This window comes from Rosa rugosa, chromosome 7, assembly GCF_958449725.1.
Source record: "Rosa rugosa chromosome 7, drRosRugo1.1, whole genome shotgun sequence".
Classification (NCBI taxonomy): Eukaryota; Viridiplantae; Streptophyta; class Magnoliopsida; order Rosales; family Rosaceae; genus Rosa; species Rosa rugosa.
The window spans coordinates 14359591-14384025 of NC_084826.1; the positions used below are offsets into that span (position 1 = coordinate 14359591).

Consider the following 24435-nt stretch of genomic DNA (forward strand, 5'->3'; position numbering starts at 1 on the left):
TTGGTTAGGTGTAGATCCAAAAGAAAAGGAAATGGTACACTGTTTCTCCTACTTTGTACACTGATCTCATCTTAGATCGGTAGATTCTACACCTTCTGGTCTATTATTAAAGCCTGCCTTGTATCAAATTTCATTCTGGCTCACATTATTTTATCCTTCTCTCATCACACCAAGCTGTTTAGGATCGGCATTCGTGTATCCACATGTTTATTGACCATTTAGTTTGAACTGTCATGAAGAATGACCGTAGCTAAATATGTGACGTGTTGTTTAAAAGATAATGTGAAAGCTTACATGTCAAGCCACTCATAGCTGGCTCCATGGAGACTGGACAGGCATAAAATGCCATGTGAGCTATCCCATCAGTTTGTAGGCTAACTTTCTAGAAGTCTAGAAGTTTCGGTACATTCAGTGTTTCTCCTATCATACATAATATTGGGCCTTATAGAATAGCTGCCCTATGGTTAGGTCATTTTCAATCTCTTATGTAATTCGAGCGCGCAAATGACTTATCTTACATTCTTGATGTGGCAGGCTTTAGATGCACCTTGGCCAATAATTCAGGCAAATGCTATATACTTCTCCAGCTGTATGCTATCTCTGTCTGATGATCAGCACATTTTGACTCTCTATTATCCACAGGTCATTTTCAGGCAGATTGGTACTTTTTATGTCATAACCAAAACAAACTTGGCCTATTTACAAAAATTTATGTCTTCATCAGGTATTTGGACCATTAGTAGGAAAATTGAGCAAGTCAGCAGATGCAAGCGTGAGAGCAACGTGCTCTTCTGCCCTTGGTTTGCTGTTAAAATCCTCAAAGTCAATATCATGGAAAGCAGCTCGAGCGGATCACTTGGAGTAACTTGAAATGGTTGTCTTCATCCGTATACCTGAAAACAAGTCCCAGTCAGATTCTCATTGGCCTCAAATTCATGGGTTCGTAAAGCAATGTATGTTGGAAGTGGAAATCATGATATTCGTTTCGCAAGATGCAAAATGAAGCACTTTAATTAGGTAAATTTTGAGGTGCATATAGGGGCTATCAGTGCCTGTAATGACTGGGTGTGTATATTTGTCAATTGTTGTAAATTATGTCATTTGTAACTTTGTCATCCCACGGTGTGCCTTGGGTCATTTGTGTATTCTGTTGTAGATGTAACAACTTCGTTGTAATGATTTGTATCATAACCTTTTGCCAATTTACCCAGAAAAACGTGAGATGTTGTAAATTCGCAAATGAATAACATCTGATCATAAGATACAATAAATCTTTCAGCTTGCTTGGTTAATCATACCATCAATCTCTTCTCCAAACAATCTATCACTTTATTTGCAACATTAAATGACACTGGTCCTTATTGTTAGCTACTCTGATGGCTAAGCATGTGAGAACTTCAAATGCCGATAAGTTTAACAATAAAGTCGTACTGAATCACTGCGCTTTGGCGCCCTCATTACCTTTGGGAGGCCGACGCTCCTTAGAAACTGTCAGTAGGAGAAGATTTCCTACCTGGCTACCTATTCTTTTTGCCCGTTTTTTGTTTTTGTGTTTTGTTGAGGGTTTGAGCTGCTTGCCCATCTTTGGAAACCATGTCCTTTTTGCAAATATTGAATCCTCTGGTGTGCAGTAGGTAAGCAACAAAAGAAATTGAAATTAATGTATAATACTCGAGTATGTTTACTAATCCCTTGTACGGTCGAAAGTTTAAATTTTTTTTTTTTTCATTTTATAAATTTGCTTACATGGAATGGGACCTGTATGATATAAAATTTTGTATCCTGTTTAAGTATGAACATAATTTAACAGAGAGAGAGAGAGTAATGAATCATTGAATCTGAATTGTGTTTATTCATCTCATACAAGGGTGTATTTATAGGAAATACTTTGTAGTGTGAATGCTCAAAGAGGAAACCAATTTGGTAACCATGATCTTTGGCTTGTAAATCAACAATGGCTGCTGCAAAGATCACAGCTGCAATTCCAATAGTAAGGGCTGCCATGTTTGTTGCTTTCCCATTTACTTTATGCTACACAAGTCCTCATACCTATGTTATACACTCAAGTACTTTGTTCTATACACTCAAGTACATATTTACATGATATAGACATTTATACTATGACTCATACTATGACTCATACAACATGACTCATACAATATGATTCATACAATATACTATAACACTCCCCCTTGGATATTTCATGTCAATAGTATTGTCTAGGCTGTGCGCTTCTAAGTTGCCTCGTTAAAAACCTTGCCAAGTAGTAAAACCCTGTGGGAAAAAACAACCTTGGTCGAAGGAGAAAAAGAGCACAACGCGCATGAGTGTGGAGTAGTAATATCACAGCTTCGGAGATAAGTGGAGTCTTCTTATCAGCATCATAAGTAGGTAATATGTCTACGAGAGGGATGCAAATAGAGTTGCTGCAACAAAACCTTGCCCGGAAAACCCAGTGGGAAAAACCCGTGGTCGAAGGTAGAAGATGAGCAAAAGCATATATGTTGAATCAAAACATCTTCAGGATGTAGTATAAGTGGGGCGACCATGCTAAAGATGTGCCTCGTTAAAACCTTGCCAGGTAACAAAACCCAGTGGGACAAAATAACCCTGGACGAAGGACAAAAAGAGTACACGATGGTCAAGTGGGTATGCTTCTGGATACTCCCCCTGATTTCAACATCTCCTTTGTGTCTCCCAAACGTGGTGCTTCTCTCGTTGCCTCATTAAAAACCTTGCCGAGTAATAAAAACCCTGTGGGACAAAAAATAATCTCGGTCGAAAGGGAAAAAGAGCACAACACACTCTTCACGTTTCGAGACCATATATGTAGACATCCCCCCCTCTTATTGATCTTTGAGGAGAGTCTGTTATTGCTGATTTTATGCTTGATGTTGTCGCTTTTCATGCAGCCTTGCTTCATTTGTTTCAAAATAAGCAGCATTATCTTAAATGCTTGTAGGCTCATCTTGTGGTAGACTTCAAACCACAACTATTCGAACATGCGTAACTATGGATCCAATCCATATACATTCACGAACCACTTTGTGAAGAGCAATAATCTCTACATCGTTCGAAGATATAGCGACTAAGGTCTATTCTATAGACCTTCAAGATATCACGGTCTTACCCATGGTGAACACTTCACCAGTCTGGGAAGACCTTTGTATGGGTCAAGAGATACCCAATATCAGCAAAAACCTTCCAAAACACTTATGTCGTTTTGGGGTAGGGATAGAATACGCAGGCCAGCGTTTGGCGGCGTTTCTGGTGTGTGATGGATCTGAATCCATCATCTCTCTATAGGGATAGAATAAGCCCATATCGATCGTATATCTCAAGTACCGAAAGATATCTTTTTACACCAATCTAATGGCATTGCGTTGGCGCAGAGCTATACCTTTAGCTAACAAGTTTATGGCAAAGTGAGATGTCCAGTCTTGTGCATTGAGCTAAGTACAATAATGCGCTTTATTGTACTTGAGTAAGGCACTTCAGCCTCTCTAGCACATCTTCGTCTGATCATCCATTCAGACGAAGAGGATCCTTTTCAGGATCAAGACTACGAATGATCATGGGGTGCTTGAAGGCTTGACCTTGTCAAAATGCCTAAGCATCTATCAACACGGTGCTCAAGTTCAAAAACCGAGGCTTAATTGTGTTTCCCCAAAAATCCTTCATCTCAAACTCGGATTTCAAGTGTTCAACGGTTTCCCTTAACTCATTAAGGGCTTCTAATGAAGATCATGTCCAACATGAAAACCGTGATAGAATCCGAAACTTGTTATGGAAACGCACGGGCATATCCCTTCCCAATCAAGTAGTCACTTTAGTGAGCGTTTCAATTCTATTGCAAACGCGCTCCGTGGTCTAGAGCCACTTGATTTGGGTAAATAAAGTTTCACTATGAACTTTCATGTATATTCCGTATCTAGATCCCCATAGAGATACGTAGTGACCACTTTTATAAGCTGCATGTTCAGTTATTTGGAAACTACCAAACTGACAGGGTAGTGGATGTAATGTCATCCATTACGTGAGAATATGTCTCATCGTAGTCAATTCCAGGGCGTTTTGTGAGAAGCCTTGCGCCATAAGGCGAGATTGCCATCTCGTTTTCTCAACACGCTTTCTAACGAAGACCCATTAATCAATAGGTTTTATGTAAGGAGGTGTTGGCATCACTGGCTCAAAGACCTTCCTCTTCGTTTAATCTGGATCGCATCTTTCCATTTAGGCTAAATTTCTCTACGTTGGTATTCATGCTTCAACGGAGCGTGGTTCGATATCATCGGTCTCAACAAACTCATGCGCAACAGAATGCGCAACTACATCATCAATTATGATGGAGTTTCTATTCCACGTCTCATGTACACTAGTGTAATTTTCATAGAGCTCTATATTCTCAGGAATAGGTTCTGACGTTGAGGCGTCCCCCAACGATAACCATAATCCAGAAGATACTCATGAGACGGATGTTGAGTGTCGATGATCTAAGGATGCCAAAATATCCTTCGAATCCACGGGCTTCCCACGCATCCTAGCTGGGGCCATGGCCTGTAACGCCAGAGTGCCACTTTCTATGACGTTGGCGCCTTGCCTACCTCTGTGTAGGGTGGCGCTACGTCCTCTTATAGGGACATCCTTCCTTGCAGGCATTTGTGCAGCAAATGTGTGTGATCTCGTCACTTTAATAGGGATCGAGATGAGACATAGTGGGGATAGACCACGACAATTCCTGTCGTTCCTGCTGAACATTCGTGTTCTTATCTCCCCCTAACGACGGGAAGACTGTCTCATCAAAGTGACATCCGTAAATCAGACGGTAAGGAGATCGCCTTGCAAGGGCATTAAGTGGCGAACGATTGTTGGAGTCTCAATTCCAACTAAGTTGCTCACTTGTTTTTAAGGACCTACCATAGGCGCTGTGGCGGCGCAATTGGCACATAAATGGCTCACATTGGCACATAAATGACTCACTCGAATGTGCGTAAGTACAAAATATTTGTACCCAGTCACTAGCTGTAACGCAGGGATACATTGAGTGGCGGTAGGTCATAGAGGAATTAGCATAGTTGTATGCGATATTGCATCACCCCAAGCGGATATAAAGAGATTGGTGCGCATCGCCAATGTCTGAACTACCATCGTAGTTATTTCCACGAGACCATTTAGGTGTGTATATGGGAATGTGATGTCCAACATCACTCCCTTTGCAATAACCATCGAAAATCTTCGATGTATACTCACTAGCATAGTCAAAATCCAATTGACTAAATAGGATGATCCGGGGAGTGAGCCCGTTGTCATATTATATGTGCTATGAGTATAGCATAAGAAGCTTTTATAGATGGACAATGGCACAACACGTGATTAGTGTGTTTACGTGTCAACCAACATCATGAGATATTTAAACGTCCGCAAGTTGGTTGAATAGGTCCACAAATATCACCTTGGATTCTTTGCAAGAATGGTATATTTTCTTTAGTGTCCTTTGCATAGGATGGTCTCAATCCTATTTTTGCTAAATAGCAAGCTTTGCAAAACGAATGATATCTTTTAGAAGTAACTCTTTGGACCAATCTTTGGTTCGTACTTCTTTTTGTTGTGAAGAATGGATGTCCGTGTGAAGTCTTTAATATACGGAGCATCATATCACAACCTGGATATCTCAAACGTTCTTGCCAAAGCCTATATGTGTCAGAATCCCATAAGTCATCTCTTATGACATGGTTTGATTCAATGACTTGAATAGTGGTTGTATACAACCCACTACAACGACACATAAGTTTTTCTAATACTCGTTTATGTCCGTAGTCATTAGAGGTAATGCAAAGGAATCTTTGTCCATTCTCACAATGTGTTTCCACATGAAAACCATTGGCTCTTATACCTTTCAAATAATAAAGTTCGGAATTTAACACATGTCCATGACATTGAATAATAATGCGACACTTTATTAATAAGGAAAATAACCAATGATTACATCAAAGTTTTCCCAAAGTCTATTCCATAATAAAATCAAATTTTTAGACAAATTGTAGTTTACTCAATCCGTTTGGTAACTCCAATTAAATATGACCAGGAAAGTAGAGAGATGTTGGTGAAGCGAGGGTCGCTTAAGTACCCCGATCTCAATTACTTTCCTAGACATCATACTACAATGGATCCGCCACATGAGAAAGAGTTTTAATACAATTTGTCATTTGACTAAGGCACATTTGCCGTTCTTGGAAAATAGAAAGGACTATTCTAATTAAAGTCTGCGGCATCCTCGTGCTCTTTATCTGCAGCTTTAAAGTCCTCAGTGGTGAGAGTGATCTCTTCACCATCTTCATCTTCAGCAAGATTGATATCTTCATCTTCAGCAAGATTGGTTTCTTGCTCTCTCAATTGCCTATACTCCTTGTAGCTTTCAGCTAGTTTGGGTACTTGCATGGCATTGCTTGAACCAATGCTCAATTGATCCACATCGATGACACATGTCATTGTGGTTACCTCCCTTTATTTGAGGTGCAGGTTGCCCACGTTGTGGATATTGCCAAAGCGCTACCCATAGGTCTCTTGCATCATTGATCGACATGTACTCTAACTGAGAGATTTATCCATGTGGCGTCGCATCAAGATAAGTGATTGAGCATGCTTTGTGGGTGTTCGTTGGAACACAAGGCCCTGGTCAGGTGCCTGGATTATGGGCAATATCCCACTCGCAGTGAGATGGTTCTCAACGTCGGTTACCCAGCCATGGTATTCCGAGCCTGTTGAGTCAAGCATTGGAAAGTCAAGTCTAGGTTCATTCGACATCCTGAAAAATAGGAAGAGAAGATATAATAGTTTCGGAGTCTATACTTCCACGAAAACTAAAATAATAAGATTTCCGAGCTATGCTACCAAGAAATCAATTTCCAAGAATATTTGGATTTAGACCAAACAATGATGTTTGCGGACGCTCTTAGTCCGAATATTATGAACACTCTTAGTTCATTGATTTACGAACACTCTTAGTCCGTTTAGCGTGAATCCCCACGATTCCGCTTTTAGTCCATAAATTGATACTTGCGGACGCTCTTAGTCCGAATATTGTGAACACTCTTAGTTCATAGATTACGAACGCTCTTAGTTCGTTTAGCGTGAATTTCTATAATTCCGCTTTTAGTCGATAAATTGATACTTGCGGACGCTCTTAGTCCGAATATTGTGAACACTCTTAGTTCATAGATTACGAACGCTCTTAGTTCGTTTAGCGTGAATTTCTATAATTCCGCTTTTAGTCGATAAATTGATATTTGCGGACGCTCTTAGTCCGAATATTGTGAACACTCTTAGTTAATAGATTACGAACGCTCTTAGTTCGTTTAGCGTGAATTTCTATAATTCCGCTTTTTGATTACAAGTCCCTGAAAAGAAGAGAAAAGGAATACAAACTCAAAAACAGGAACTTTAATCTTTAAAACTTACTTGTTGAAATTTGGAGCAAATTCGCTTCTGAACAGATCCCACTTCAAATGGTGTACAGGTCTCAAAACGACTCCAACATGGCTGAAATTTGGAGATCAGATACAAGAGACATAGATGAACAACTTTGATGAAGAAAGGATTTTGATTAGATGTCCCGAAAAGGACGTTGCTAGGCGTGCAAGCAGGCTGATCTGCACAGGAATGAGCGTGATGAACAGCTCCCACTTCGGATGGTGTACAGGTCTCAAAACGATTTCAACATGGCTTAAATTTGGAGATCAGATATAAGAGACATAGATGAACAACTTTTATGAAGAAAGGATTTTGATTAGATGTCCCGAAAAGGACGTTGCTAGGCGTGCAAGCAGGCTGATCTGCACAGGAATGAGCGTGATGAACAGCTCCCACTTCGGATGGTGTACAGGTCTCAAAACGATTTCAACATGGCTGAAATTTGGAGATCAGATATAAGAGACATAGATGAACAACTTTTATGAAGAAAGGATTTTGATTAGAGGTCCTGAACAAGATGTTTCGGGGCGTGTAAGCAGGCTGATCTGCACAGGAACGAACGCAGGGGCAGAGCACGGTATGGATAGCAAGGGCTAGGAGCTCGTGCTGATAACGTGTTTAAGTATGAACATAATTTAACAGAGAGTGAGAGAGAGTAATGAATCATTGAATCTGAATTGTGTTTATTCATCTCATACAAGGGTGTATTTATAGGAAATACTTTGTAGTGTGAATGCTCAAAGAGGAAACCAATTTGGTAACCATGATCTTTGGCTTGTAAATCAACAATGGCTGCTGCAAAGATCACAGCTGCAATTCCAATAGTAAGGGCTGCCATGTTTGTTGCTTTCCCATTTACTTTATGCTACACAAGTCCTCATACCTATGTTATACACTCAAGTACTTTGTTCTATACACTCAAGTACATATTTACATGATATAGACATTTATACTATGACTCATACAATATGATTCATACAATATACTATAACATATCCCAAGTTCCCAACTACTTGACAAAGACCAGAAATCTTGTTATATCAGAAGAGGCCATAAGGAAATGTTAGAAAGCTTAAGAGCCACAATATTTTTTATTGTTGAGGCCTTGAGGGAAGGACCGCCTTTATTTTTGTTCTTTGCAATTTAAAAGGACCAGCTTGTATGATTATACACTTTAATATTATGGCTAATTGTTAATTATATAGGGAATTATATAATGTGATGGAGGTGCTATGCTGAGGTTTATATATACTATATAATTGTAATGTTTATATTTTTCGGTACATTCAACTCATCATGTACATCACGGTTTTGTTTCTCTGGTTATAAATTTGTAGGGGTGGTTCTAGTTGAACCTCTAAATTGATATTTTGATATCTCTTACTTATTAAACATTCAATTCACTTTTTTGATGTCATGTAGTTTCTAAATATTTAAATTTGGAGGTTCAACTAGTACCACCCCTACACTTGTCAGTCGTGTGACTCCTCTTCAGCCACCAGACAGTGAAAACTACATGGTAATACATAGTGTGCCTAATCAAGGCAAAGGAGTAACCAATTAATCTTTTGCAAAGTCATTAACACAAATAGCACACGAATCTGTTTGATAATAGCTTCATCCAAACTATCAAGTCTCACTTTTGGCTACTTTAGAAGCTATGTCCGGTCCTTTTACATATATTCAATAGCCTTGTGTAAAAACAAAGACTCAAATGAAATTAAGATCTAGATATCTCAATGCCATAAGCAGTGGCGGACGCAAGATTTTATGTTCCTGGGGGCAGAAAAAAAAACTTAAACGACCACAAAACAAAATTTCAATTAATGAAACAAGGTTTCAATTAGTACATTTCGTAGCAAATAAAAAGATAGATTTTCAATACTGCATTTCCCAACAGGCAAAAATTTTACAATTAGTTATAAGAAAACAAAAAATAAATTTTCAAACGAAAACAAGCGTCAAGCCAAAGCAAATTAGAAAATCTACAAATATCTTCAAATTTAGTAATTCAGTTTTTTAGCAAAGTAAGTAACTAATTGAAAAACAAATTAAAAGAACATTAGAACCCTATTAGTTGATAATTTTATCATATATATGTTGTTTTAAGAAAGATAGAAAAAAATATAATCCATCATGAATTCACTTTTTCAAATCCTAAATTTCTAGGAATTCTAGCTGATTAATAACTTGCATATATAAGCAACAAGCTCAATTAATTAACTAAGTATGAATATTATCCAATTTTATAAGTTTACAGATTTGGACTTGGACTTTGAATATGTGAAGATTAAGCTTGTGGGTTGCACACTTGCACTTCATCAACAGAAGTTTGTTGCGATTAGTCAAGAATCAATGCTGCAGAATAAAGAAAGATATATAGGTGTCGTTTGGTGCATGGTTCTGGGGGCAAAAACAATTATATAGTGTATCAAGATGAGAAAAACAAACATTTGACTGGAGGCCATTGCCCCCACTGGTCCCAACGTGCGTCCGCCACCAGTGGCCATAAGGCAGGTTTGCATGTTTAAGCAAATTCAAACCCTAGATATATATGCTGTGTTCCAGAAGCGCGCTTAAGAACTAAGCAAGACAAAAGTGAGAAATATTAATTTATCTTTTTTTTTTTCGATTACATAGGAAAAGAACAGAGAAAAAATTACAAAGAAGAACCTCTATTATATCCATTATCAACTAATCTTAGTACCACCTAAAGCTCTATTTTTTGTTTTATATTCATCTCCATAGATGAAATAGAACCTAAAATGTAACATATTTCTTCATTAGGTATCCCAAATTGGGACTAGACAAAATCTATAAATCTTGCTACATGTGGTTATAGATTCCGAAATTTTCTAATCATCTCTCGAATACTGTACTATTGTACAGTATTGAATTCAAATACTTAATTCAGTGACGTACTTTGGAGCAATATGCATGCAACAAGGGGCCTACTGCCGGACGGAAATGCTAATAAGCTAGAGAACCACATTATCTTTTATTTGGTGCGGGAAGGACCACATTTATTTCTTGTTTTCTGATAATTGAGAAGGACCACATTGATTGATTACACAAATTAACCCATCACTTAACGTTATGGCTAATTGTTAAGTAATGCATCGATTGTTATATCATACTGCATCAAGGGTTCTAGCGATTACTTTTATATGTGTGAAAAAAAAAAAAAAATATATATCTGTTCTCACTCGATCATATATATGTTCTTCGATTGATGCTTTTCCTTCTCTCGGATATGTTCTTTCAACTTCGACCGACAATAATTGGATTGTGTCGAGGCTCTATGCAGTAGCAGACCGATACTAGAGCCAAGAGTGCCCTTGGCACATACACAGAGTGTTCTCATATTTTTTTAGTACTTTTGTTCTTATGGGTCAAGGACCCTATAGCTAAATTTAGCCTATTTATTTATTAACAAAAGGAATAGAAAAAGAATAATAAGAAACATGCATAGCATCACCAGTAATCAAAAGCTAAAGGCTGGCTTGAATTCTCTATAAAATGCTATCCATGGATGATACTCTTCATATCTAACCTGGTTGCTAACCATGGCATCCCAAACCCCCCAGCTTCATTTTACCTTATTCCCTCTTATGGCCCAAGGCCACATGATTCCAATGGTTGATATGGCTAGAATGTTGGCACTGCGAGGTGTTACCATAACCATTTTCACCACACCATGCAACGCCGCCCGTTTCAAGTTAGTCCTTGATCGTGCCATCAAAGCCGGGCTTCAAATTCGAGTAATCGAACTGAAGTTTCCATGTCAAGAGGCAGGACTACCCGAGGGGTGTGAGAACTTTGACATGCTACCTTCACCCCACTTAGCCTTCAATTTCTACAATGCAACAGCTATGCTACAAGAGCAAGTAGAGATGTTGTTCCCAGAGCTCACACCAAAGCCATGTTGCATAATCTCTGACTTATGCTTGCCTTGGACAAACGACATTGCTAACATGTTTGATATACCAAGGATAAGTTTCCATGTACATAGTTGCTTTTCACTCTTGTGTTTGTACAATTTAGGCGTTCATTCCAAGGTGTTTGAGAGTGTAACCTCAGATTCTGAGTACTTTATCGTTCCAGGTAATTTGCCTGATCGAATCGAGGTTACCAAAGCTCAGATACCAGGACCATTGCTTCCAAACTTGAAGGATTTCATTGTCCGAATGGGAGCAGCTGAAAGGGCCTCATACGGTTCCATTGTGAACACTTTCGAAGAACTCGAGGGACCATATGCTAATGAGTACAAAAACGCAACAAAAAAGAACCATCTGTGGTGTATTGGCCCAACCTCATTATGGAACCAAGATGACTTGGAAAGAGGAAACAAGTCATCAATTGATAAAAATCAGTGTTTGAAGTGGCTTGATTCCTGGGAACCAAACTCTGTGCTCTATGTTTGCCTTGGAAGCCTATGTAATATGATACCTTCACAACTCATAGAGCTTGGCTTGGGGATAGAAGAGTCAAAGAGGCCATTTATTTGGGTTATAAAGGAAGGGAGGACATCAAAAGAGTTGGAGGAGTTGCTTTTGAAAGATGGATTTGAGGAAAGAAACAAAGAAAGAGGCCTTTTGATCAGAGGTTGGGCACCTCAAGTGTTGATTTTGTCACACCAATCAACTGGAGGGTTTATAACACATTGTGGATCAAGTTCATTTCTTGAAGGAGTATGTGCTGGAGTTCCCATGGCCACTTGGCCACTATTTGGTGACCAATTTTTTGCTGAGCATCTTCTTGTGACAGTTCTGAAAATTGCTGTAAGAATTGGGGTGCCAAAACCACTGAATTGGGGAGAGGAAGAAAAGACTGGGATATTGGTGTACAAGGAAAATGTGAAGGGAGCCATAGAAATATTAATGGATGAAGGGAAAGTAAGTCAAGAGAGAAGAGAAAGAGTTGGGGAGCTTGCAATTATGGCAAAGGGAGCTGTACAAGAAGGGGGTTCATCTTATGTCAACATTACAAATCTAGTCCAACATTTCATGCAATTATGAAGTGGTGGGTGTGATGTATCTCATGTTGGCCGGTTTCAAGGAGTGGATGCTTTTGGTGTTTGAAATCAGCAATTGTCTTGTGATTTGGATCTTTGTCCAAAGAAAAAATAGAAGAAAAGTGTGTGCTCTCCAAGATGAAGATACTCATGTGTATCCTTGGGTTTGTTATTGTTGTTAATCTATTGTATAATGGAATAATAAAAATTGAAGGCTTGTTGTTTGGGACCCTTTGGTTAAGGGAATTTATAGTTTTTTGAGAGAGACAACAGTTGACCTCTTTCTGAGAGTGTGATGAAGCATGAAGGTGCAATTTATAAGAATAGAAGTTATAAACCCCTAATAAGATATTTTTTTGAAGGGAATTGGGTGTCAATTAATTTATTAAAGATAGGAAATGTTACATAGTCAATAGCTCACCCAAAGAGGGTTATGACAAGATTGAACCATTTTTAAGGAGGCTAACTGGCCAACAACCAAAATGAGGCAATGAATCAAGCAACCTAACATGTAACATAGTCCTAGAAGACAATGAAAAACTAAAGAAAATCAAGAGGCAATTTTCCTGACACTACTAGGGAAAGAACCGGATCAAAGCCAGGTGTTAACCCTAATTTATTCAATGACCTAGAAACTGCCTTGCATGAGGGCACTCCCAGGAGTGCTACCATCACCATCTGGGTTAATGCTGCCACCCTGGCCTCACCATCACCACCGCAGGTTACACCACCATCTTCTTCCTCAGGCTAGTTGCATCCAGCTCCTTACTTTTCGAAGCAGCCTTGAAAGTGATAAAGTAATCTGGGGTTCACATCCAAAACCAATTGGTAATGGATGGAGTGGCCCAAACCCTTATAAACCCATAGGCGAGGTCTCATTTTTTCCATATGGGATGTATATATTCTCAACACGCCCCTGCATGTGTGGCGAATTTTTAAGCCATACACGTGAACAACTTTTGGGTGACGTGGAGCCCGTGTGACCGTTAGGCATGCACACGTAGATAACCTGCTCTGATAACATGATAAAGTAATCTAGGATTCACATCCAAAACCAATTGGTAATGGATGGAGTTGTCCAAACCCTTATAAACCTATAGGCAAAGTCCCATTTTTCTCATGTGGGATGTATATATTCTCAACAGAAAGCACGTCTCCTTCTGGACCTGGCTTCCCCATTCATATGCAGTTGCGCGCTTAGGTTGCAATCCAACAGGCTTGGGGTTGTTCTTCCATATCGGAGGCCTGCCCACCTTTGCCTTCATAGCCGGTGAAAACAAAAGCACCCCATTAATAGTCCTAAGAGCCAATTCAGGCTTAAAACCAAACTGGACCACCTCCGAGCTTACCGCCGCCACCTTCACCTCAGGTCACTCCCTCTAATAACAAGAGATTGTTGTGTTCATTTGTACAAAATTCAGTCATTCACTTGAAATGCATCAATGTTGTTTGATTTGTTCAAAGTTGGGTTGGTCCTTAGTTCTAAGAGGCCTGGTGTGTAAATTTAAATGCGGCCTTATTAATTAGAGCTTCCTATAGTTGCAAAAAAAAAAAAAAAAACAAAGTGCTTCTTAAAAAAATACTTAAGAAGAAATAGTATATAATAAAGCAAACTTTATAGAGTTTTTGTGTTGAGACCTCCAAATTTTCTCATTTGAGCTCTTTTCTTTTTAAATTATCAAATTACCTATTTATCCTAATATAAAATTACTATTATGAACAACAAATCATAAGCAAGAATTATTACTATTTATCCTAATTTATAAATGACATAAACCCTTCCTTTTTTTTTTTTTAGGAAGATTACTCCTCACATTTACAGTATTTCATTATTTACGTCTATTATCTTCTATTCAACAGCAGAAGTGGTGCACATAACTTATTATATATTGTCGTACAGAAGGTGCCATTGTCCGAAAAGAAGTCCATAGAAGGTGCCAAGAGAAAGGGGTAACCATTATTGTCCACAGAACTTTATTCTACTCGATCGGTTCTCTTCCTCGACCAAAGCAATAGACACGCATGCTCTTACGTCAGTAGCAAAGCCATATTGTCTGGTAGCATAAAATTTTGCTGTATCACTATATTACTAAAGCAAAGAGAAGCATACTCATAGCTAGCTAGCTCATAATTGTTCATCTATTCCATTATTTTCCATGGCTTCTCAGGAATGCCAGCTTCACTTTGTCTTGTTTCCTTTTATGGCCCAAGGCCACATGATTCCAATGGTAGACATTGCTAGAATGCTTGCACAACACGGGGTGGCTATCACCATAGTCACCACACCACTTAATGCAGCTCGTTTCGAAACAGTTCTTACTCGCGCCAAAGAATCGGGGCACCAAATCCGGTTGATCCAGCTGAAATTTCCATCTGAAGGAGCTGGGTTGCCTCATGGCTGTGAGAACTTGGACATGATACCTTCCAACTTGGCCTCAAATTTCTTCAATGCAACCAAAAGGCTACAAGAGCCGGTAGAGAAACTGTTTGAAGAGTTGACCCCCAAGCCAAGTTGTATCATCTCAGACATGTGCTTGCCATGGACAATTAACATCTCTGGCATGTTTAACATTCCACGGATATCTTTCAGTGGAACGTGTTGCTTTTTCCTCTTATGTTTAAGCAATGTCGGCATATCTAAGGTTCTTGATGATATAACCTCTGAGGAGGAGTACTTTGTCCTGCCTGACTTGCCAGATCGCATTGAGGTGACCAAGGCTCAGCTGCCGGCAACCCATGCATCAAACATGGAAGATTTTAATGAAGCTTTGCTTGCAGCTGAGATGGCCTCATATGGGATAATTATGAATAGCTTTGAAGAGTTGGAGCCAGCATATGTTAAAGAATACAAGAAGGTAAAGAAAGATAAAGTATGGTGTGTTGGCCCTGCATCATTATGCAACAAAGATGACTTGGATAAGGCACAAAAGAGGTAACAAGGCCTCGGTGAATGAACATTACTGCTTGAAGTGGCTTGATTCTTGGGAAGCAAGCTCAGTGCTCTATGCTTGCTTTGGAAGTTTATGTAATCTCATACCTGCACAACTCATAGAACTTGGATTGGGACTAGAGGCATCCAATAAACCATTCATTTGGGCTGTGAGGAGCAGTAGTCAGTCAGAGGAATTGGAAAAGTGGATAACAGAGAATGGATTTGAGGAAAGGACCAAAGGAAGGGGCCTGCTGATTTGGGGTTGGGCTCCGCAGACACTAATACTATCACACCCTGCAGTTGGGGGTTTCTTAACACATTGTGGTTGGAACTCTATATTAGAAGGGATATGTGCTGGGGTGCCTTTGATTACATGGCCATTGTTCGGAGACCAATTCTTCGACGAGAAACTAGTAGTGCAGATTCTAAAGATTGCGGTGAGAGTTGGGGTGGAGTATCCAACGAAGTGGGGAGAGGAGGAAAGTATTGGGGTGTTGGTGAAAAAGGAAAATGTGAAGGAAGCGATAGACAAGTTGATGGATGGAGAAGAAAGCCAAGCGCGAAGAGATAGAGCCAGAGAGCTTGCTAAATTGGCAAAGAGAGCAGTAGAAGAAGGGGGATCTTCTCACCTCAAGATTGAACTACTAATCCATGATATCATGCAACAAGGAAATTGCACAGAGAGAAACTAAGAAGAGATCGACTGCGGTTTCATTGTTGAAGTTTATTTTTTTTTTTACAGATTACCAGAGTTGGGAATGATTTTTTTACAAGATACATTGATTCTCTATTGTTGAAAAATTGTAATAAAGCAGATCATGAAGTATCTTGCTGTTTGCTTTTGTTAAATGATTAGCTTAGCTATTTTATCATACATGTGTAATGCGTTCAAACAGATTTCTTAGTTCAATATGTGAAACTAGTCAAAAACTGGGCCACAATTTTCTTTTTCCCTGGTCTTTTCTTGAAATCCAGAGGCAGTAGTAGTGAATGTTGTAACCACATTTTCCATAATCTCTTCAGTATTCTGTGAACCACATCATATCAAAACAATGTATTAAACACCACATCATACGATTCCCATATTGCTTCCATGCATGCATGGTACCTTGAATCCCACCCACCAGCTTCATTTTGTCTTGTTTCCTCATATAGGTTGAGGATGCCAGAAGTGCTCCACTGATATCCACAGAATGCAAAGCTTATCTTCCACGGACAGACCATATATGTATATGTAGGCTCTTACGTCACTAAGAAAGCACCATTTTCCAGTTGCATGAAGTTTATTATATTACTCAAGCAAGAGAAATCTACACATAATTGTTCATTCGATATTTCGATCCATTTCATTTTTTTCCTATGGCTTCTCAAAACCCCCAGCTTCACTTTGTCTTGTTTCCATTTATGGCTCAAGGTCACATGATCCCAATGATAGATATTGCCAGAATTCTGGCACAGCGAGGCGTGATGATCACCATAGTCACCACACCACATAATGGTGCTCGTTTTCAAACAGTTCTTGCTCGTGCCATAGAATCTGGGCTCCAAATCCGATTAGTCCAACTGAAATTTCCATGTGAAGAAGCAGGACTACCTGATGGGTGTGAAAACCTTGACATGCTACCTTCACAAGACTTGACCTTGAATTTCTTTACAGGAACTGCGGTGCTACAACTGCCAGTAGAAAAGTTATTCGAAGAGCTGCACCCCAAGCCAAGTTGCATAGTCTCTGACATTTGTTTGCCATGGACCATCAACATTGCTCGCAAGTTCCACATTCCAAGGGTATCTTTCTCTGGAACGAGTTGCTTTTGTTTACTTTGTATGTTCATTTTGCACATGTCTAAGGTTCATGAGAATATAACCTCCGAATCGGAGTACTTTGTTGTGCCTGACTTGCCCGAACGAATTGAGATAACCAAGGCTCAGCTTCCAGGGCCTCTGACTCCGAATATGAAAGATTTTCATGAAGTAATGGTTGCAGCTGAGCTGGAGTCATATGGGATAATTATGAATACTTATGAAGAATTGGAACCGGCATATGTTAAAGATTATAAGAAGGCAAGAAATGACAAAGTCTGGTGTATTGGCCCGGTGTCACTATGCAACAAAGATGACTTGGATAAGGTACAAAGAGGTAACAAGGCCGCAGTTGACGAAAACCACTGCTTGAAGTGGCTTGATTCCTGGGGATCAAGTTCTGTACTTTATGCTTGCCTTGGAAGTTTATGTAATCTCACATCTGAGCAACTGATAGAACTTGGACTGGGATTAGAGGCATCAAAGAAACCATTTATTTGGGTTGTAAGGGGTAGTGGTCAATCAGAGGGTTTGGAACTGTGGATGAAAGAAAATGGTTTTGAGGAAAGGACCAAAGAAAGGAGCCTTTTGATTCGAGGTTGGGCTCCACAAACACTGATATTGTCACACCCTTCAGTTGGAGGGTTCTTAACACATTGCGGCTGGAATTCAACATTAGAAGGCATATGTGCTGGGCTGCCAATGATTACATGGCCGCTGTTTGCAGACCAGTTTCTCAATGAGAAACTAGTGGAACAGATTCTAAAAATTGCAGTGAGGGTTGGGGTAGAATATCCAATGAAGTGGGGAGAGGAAGAGAAGATAGGTGTGTTGGTGAAGAAGAAAAATGTGAAGGAAGCAATAGACAAGTTGATGGATGGAGAGGAAAGTCAAGGGAGAAGAGAAAGAGCGAAAAAGTTTGCAAAGATGGGAAAGAGAGCAGTAGAAGAAGGGGGGTCTTCTGATCTCAACACTGCACTTCTAATCCAAGATATCATGCAAAAAGAGGGATGACATACAGGCTACAGCAGAGTAAGATGAGACTAATTTCATATGTAAAGTACATTTCAATTGTATTTGAGGTAACGTTGCATTTTTGATAATTGGAATGAATATTTATAGTGCAGACATTTAGTACCATACGTGTAAGATTGAGTTTCGAGATGCTTATTATTAAATACCTAGTTTTTAATTTTGATCAGATTATGCTTTTACTTCCTTCGATATGCAAAAAATTGTCATAGGGTGGAGCACGAATTTTTTTCCAAGCTAAAGCTCATTAGAAAAGTTATGATCCTTAAAACCCTGCCGAACAAAATTGTACACCTTAATATTCAGGGTATTAATAAAGTTGGTATGAATCAGAAAAAGCCCAATATATTGGCGTATCATATGCCTCATCAGAGATCATAAATATGTAGTTTAATTAGAATACGATCTCTTATGTCATGTGTCGCTTAAGGAGCAAATGAATTGCAAGCACTAAAGTTATGAATAAGTGTCCTGCCAAAAAAAAAAAAAAAGTTATGAATAAGTGGAATGTTTTTACTTGAAGCCATCACCACTGAAACAAGGACCAGGCCAAAGCCAGGCTACTATAAAGAACTAATATTTGGGGGCTTGAGTCTTTCAAACCAAACAAAAATTCAATTTGAAATGGTCAATAGAACTGGCAGAAAGATAACAATGACAATATTTTGATATAATTAATACATTATCATTTTCAACAATATCATATCACACAACAGCAAATGTACTATTACAAAAGTATGTATATGCCTTCGTCCTCGTGCTATTCGCAAAAGGGTTTTCCTCTTAATGCCCTTCAGCTATACTCATATAGTCATATTCATATATTACAAAACAAATACTATTTATCAAATTTTTTTTTATTTTATTAAAAAAGGAAAAGAAAACACAAGAAGAGAGAGGGGGACAAGAACCAAAACCTCTCTGAAAACAAAATGAAATAAAGTACTCAAAGTGAGCACTGAGCTAAAATAGTTACGAACTAATGAATAGAGCAATCATGCAGTAGAAACCACCGTTGCATGAAATCAATCAAGCACTTCAGAATTAGCTAATACGGAAATTCGGTAACCCTTGCAGATTGTGAACAAAGGCAGCTGATGCACAAGGAGGGCAAGAGTCCCACCAATAATGCCCCTCATGATCCACCCCATAGTTAGCTAAGCAATCAGCCACTTGATTCCCTTCTTGATAAATATGTGAAAACTGAATCTGCATAGAGGAGAGAATGGTACAACAATTGACCCAATCAACACTTAGACGCCAAGGGACTGAGTAATTTTTATTGGCAAGAAAGTGAATTGCTACCGCTGAATCACACTCAATCCAGAGAGAAGTCCATCCTTTTCCTGATGCTATTGAAACTGCATGAATAATGGCTTGAAGCTCTGCTTCTAGGGCAGTAGCAATACCCAAGGAACCAGCAAAACAACCCATACAATTACCCAAGTGATCACGAAAAATACCTCCATAGCCCGCGAGTCCAGGCGTCCCACGAGCAGCACCATCTGTATTAACCTTTAATTGAAAAGCACAAGGAGCATGCCAATTTACCTCACGAATTTGATGTGATCTTGAGGCTCTACCGCTGATTCTAAGAGCACTGAAAATACAAAGCTCATCTACTGAGTTACGCATAATTCCTAAACCCCAAGAATCAACCTCTCGAATTTGCTGCTTGATAGAGCGAATCAAATAATCAGTAGTTAAGCGACGCTCATCAAAACGGATAGAATTTCTAGCCTCCCAAAGAGAGTAGAAGCCAGCTCCCATCATTCCCCACCATAGCAATTGCAATTGAGTACCAAAACCATGTTGCAGTGGGTAAGAGAAGAAATCATATATATCCAGGAAATGAATACTGACTTTAAACCAAGATAAAACTGCAGACCATACCTTCATAGAGAAAGATGTCACGCCCCGAATTTTAAATACAAATCAAAATCCGAAACATGAATTAATACAACTCACATAAATACAACCTGAATTTTTTTTTCTCAAAACAACCACACCTCACATCGCTCGATATTACATAAACCAAATCTCAAATTTGTTTATTACAGCACACTCTCACCAAATTATATTGTAAGGCTCAAATGAGCATAACTCACCTCACAATTACAATTGCTGTAAAACTAAAACAAATTCTCTAACCCGCACGATCACCGTCCTGATTCTCCTGACCTGCAGGATTACCCGCTACACCGTTTGAATAGTGTACCGGGATTGCAACAATACAAACCCGGTAAGCTTTTTGCAAAGCTCGTATGAGTAAATGAAAGGATTGCACGATTTAAAGTAACACAATCAACTCAAGCACATTTTAATTTTGTTTTGCATAAGAATTGAAGTGTACAACATCACTTCAAGCATCAATCAACTCACATCTCATCATGACTACTCAATAATAAACAACTTCTTACTCAATATATACTCACAGGCTTATGATTTATTTATATAAATCATCCCATGCAGTATATTATACTTACAGGCTTATGATTAATTATATTAATCACCCCATTCAGTATATCATACTTACAGGCTTATGATTAATTATATTAATCACCCCATTCAGTATGTCATGTCATACCCAAGGGCATATGATAACTCGTTTATCCCCCAAGCAGTATGACGGCAGACAGACTAGAGCTCTAACTGTATCGTAAAGTGTCACCTGGGCCAAGGTTCACCTTACGAATGACTGCTTTTCTCAATTCACTCGACTCTTCATTTAATTCATCTCAACGACTCAACTATCGCACTTTACTCAATTACCCATTATCATAGACAACACAACATCTAAGATAAATCACATATTCCAAGGGTAATGCTCAAAATATAACTCAGTAAATCACACCATCCAATATATATTCCACGTAAATATATATATACGTAGTCACCCACACAAGAGTGACCACTAATACCAACTATAGTTCACATGCAATAAAATCTAGAAATTCATTTTTATAGTTTAAATACATTTTACTGACCTATGGACCGTAGTCGATCAAGTCCATATAATTTAAAACAAATATTTATTTTAGTAAAACAATTTCCACAATTTCTCAATTAAATAAAATCACCGAATTTCGGTTCGTGAATGAACCATGTGCGATTTACTCACCTCGATATTCCCGCTGCGTCTTCAATTCAACACAATACACACCGAAATCGTTCACCCAAGGGAGACCGTCAATCACCTAATCACACATGACCTTAACTTAGCCAATAGCTCAAAAACATACTCAAACGACAATCCAACGGTCGGATCGAAATTAAATGATGATCCAACGGTCGGATCCTCACGGATCGCCTTTAGGATCACCCCCCAAAAATCATCACGAAGATCCAACGGTCAGATCTTCCTGAATCGTCCTTACTAACATCTTCACAAATTTATACAAAAATCCGACGGACGGATTCTCACGAATCGCCTCCCTAATCACCGTTTTGCATTTATACGAAGATCCAACGGTCGGATCTTCGCCCATGACCACACAAAGCCACTGGGACAGTCATAAGATCATCGTATCAAAACTACAAGTCCATCTGACGGTCCTAACTTCACATATCACAAATCTAACGATCGAAATCGATCGAAACTTAAAAATTCATAACTTCATCATACGATATCCAAAAATTATGAATTATATATGCAAACGATCGTATCGACACGTAGAACACAAAAATGGACAGAAACTGTCCTTGGGGTGTCCGGAGGTCGCCGGAAACCACCATCACAGTGGCGGCACCGCCACCCATCCAAAGTCAAAATTAGACAAAACTCCCAACATCAAAGTCCTTCAACTCAACTCCAATTTCACTTTTCATAACTACACCAAAGTCAGATTATAAGCCAAAAAGTAGAATTTTACCTCGCAAGTTTTGAAACCCGAAGAACCCTAGTTTCCCAATCTTCAAAATTCGATCACCCCGGATTAAATCGCTGCAAGCCTTCTTGGGGATAGCTTCTACTTCCTCTGGGCTAGAAAAGCCCTCAAAGAACTCGAGCTATAGTGGCCGGAGCTGGGAGAACCAAGGTGGCGAAGGAAGACGATTTCCAGCTCGGCTGTGCGGCTTCTCGGTCTTCTAGCGGCCACCACGATGGTTATCTCAAGTCGATGTCTTCTGGAAAGTTGTAGAAAACTTCACGGTGAGAAAAATTGCTTTTGGAATCAGGTCGATCGGAGGCCTGTAGAGGAAGATATGGCCAGACAAAGTAGAGCCCAGAAAAAGTGGGGAAGAGCGATTTCGTCTCCGACGAGGCTCTCTTCTCGACCTTGTAGAGCCTCATACAGCTCGTATTTCACTTCGATTTCTTCTACAAACTCGTAAAGGGGGTCGAGACCAGAAAAACCCACTTTGTTTCACATCAATCGGTGGCCGGATGAGGAAGAACGAAGGTGACGAAGGGAGGGGGTCGCGGCTGGGCTCGGGAGAGAAATGGGGAGAAATTTCTGGAGTTCCAGAAATTCTGTCCTCATTTGCAATATTCGGATTTTTTTTTCATATTTATAGAAAATCCCAATTTTCAAATATTCGTAACTTATTCATACGAACTCCGAATATTACGTTCCATATGTCCACGAACTCGTATCGACGCGCTCTACAACTTTCATGAAGGAAGTTTTCCCAATTTCCCAATGTATAAAAAGTCAACTCCTTTGACCCCCCTAAAACGTTCAGTTTTCAAAATAAAATCGTTCGAACTAATTCCACACTCCTCTAAGCTTCGTACTCGTGTCCACGACCACGAAATCATTTCCAAAACGTCATCGGAAATTAACTTGAATTTTTCGGGTATTACAATCCACCCTCCTTAAAGAAATTTCGTCCCGAAATTTAAGCGCAAGTTAATTGCTCTCGATTACGGTTAACCTAACCATCGAATCTCCATCCTTTCCAAAGCTGTAGTAATCTACAAAGCCACAGCCCTTTGTATAAAAATACATTCCTAAGGCCACAAATTCTTTCATCACAAAAGTAAACTCACACAAAATCACCACATGGATCCTCACATAGATCTTCACATAGATCATCTCATAGATCATCACATAGATCTTCACATAGATCATCATCCTGTACTGGCATACAAGCACAGTAAACATTCTCACAAAGCGTTTCGCTACTCAATTAGCATCACGGTAAATCTCTATAGTAAAACTTAAGCATGCACTATTCTACACAACAATAGAGATGCATCACTCAAAACAAATCATCCCCAAAAGCATGCCAATAAAATCTGACACCCAGTGATGATGACTTGGGCTTGCTCAATCCTTGGGCTAAGCATTAGGGCTGGCCAATTGGGCCGAAGAAACCGAACCATCCACATTTCGAACCGGCCCGAACCAATTTGGGTTTAACATTTGGGCCTACCATTTGGGCCGAACAATTGGGCTTAACATTTGGGCCTACCATTCGGGCCGAACAATTGGGCTTACTATTTGTGCCTACCAATCGGCCGAACAATTGGGCTTACTATTTGGGCCTACAAATCGGCCGAACAATTGGGCTTACTATTTGGGCCTACCAATCGGCCGAACCAAACGCATTTTGAATAGGCCCAACCAAATTTGGGCTTACTATTCGGGCCTACTATTCGGCCCACAACTTTTTAGCTCGGCTACGGTATGAAATTGTACATACCGTATATACGTATACATACCGTACAGATCGTATATACGTATGCATACCATACAACTGTATATACTTATGCATACCGTACAGACCGTATATACGTATGTATACCGTACATACCGTATATACGTCCGTATATCAAGCATATACGAGATCCAAAAATATTTGTAAGAGGTAAGGTTCGAACTCCCGACCTCGAACACGAAGGTTTTGCTCCCAACCACTGAAGCAAGAGCTGCCTTCATTAATATATGCTCACGTGTTATATTTATTATGTCATAAGTGACATAAATAAAATAACGGGGAAGGCAAGGTTCGAAACCTCAACCTGCCGCACGAAACCTTTGTCCCCCAACCACTGGAGCACAAGCTGTGCTTAATATAATGTGTACAAATGTTATACTTATTATGTCATAAGCGAACATAATAAAAATAAACGAGAGGCAAGGTTCGAACCTCTGACCTCTTGTACAAGAGCCTTGCTCTTCAACCACTAGAGCACCAGCTGCTCTCGTTACTATCCATGCAACTTCTTTCATTTATTCTATCA

The 24435-nt window shown here is 39.4% G+C and overlaps 2 protein-coding genes, 2 long non-coding RNA genes and 1 pseudogene across 4 annotated transcripts; 4 read left to right on the forward strand and 1 right to left on the reverse strand.

Moving 5' to 3' along the window:
- Positions 1 to 6: 6 nt before the first annotated feature.
- LOC133720273 (uncharacterized) lies at positions 7 to 1322 on the forward strand. The gene is made up of 2 exons (XR_009851791.1): positions 7 to 642; positions 725 to 1322. It is a non-coding gene; the product is annotated as an uncharacterized LOC133720273 (long non-coding RNA).
- A 9462-nt stretch (positions 1323 to 10784) lies between these two features.
- LOC133721876 (UDP-glycosyltransferase 73C1-like) lies at positions 10785 to 12732 on the forward strand. Its single transcript, XM_062148618.1, has one exon. The coding sequence runs from the start codon at positions 11037 to 11039 to the stop codon at positions 12486 to 12488; it is 1452 nt and encodes a 483-aa protein (XP_062004602.1). The 5' UTR covers positions 10785 to 11036; the 3' UTR covers positions 12489 to 12732.
- Positions 12733 to 14315: 1583 nt separating this feature from the next.
- On the forward strand, positions 14316 to 16367 carry LOC133721924 (UDP-glycosyltransferase 73C1-like; annotated as a pseudogene).
- Positions 16368 to 16592: 225 nt separating this feature from the next.
- LOC133721925 (UDP-glycosyltransferase 73C12-like) lies at positions 16593 to 18417 on the forward strand. The gene has a single exon (XM_062148700.1). The coding sequence runs from the start codon at positions 16776 to 16778 to the stop codon at positions 18228 to 18230; it is 1455 nt and encodes a 484-aa protein (XP_062004684.1). The 5' UTR covers positions 16593 to 16775; the 3' UTR covers positions 18231 to 18417.
- Positions 18418 to 19441: 1024 nt separating this feature from the next.
- On the reverse strand, positions 19442 to 23907 carry LOC133722266 (uncharacterized). Its single transcript, XR_009852599.1, has 3 exons — positions 22121 to 23907; positions 21370 to 21445; positions 19442 to 20444 (listed from the first exon to the last, which is right to left on the reverse strand). It is a non-coding gene; the product is annotated as an uncharacterized LOC133722266 (long non-coding RNA).
- Positions 23908 to 24435: the final 528 nt, after the last annotated feature.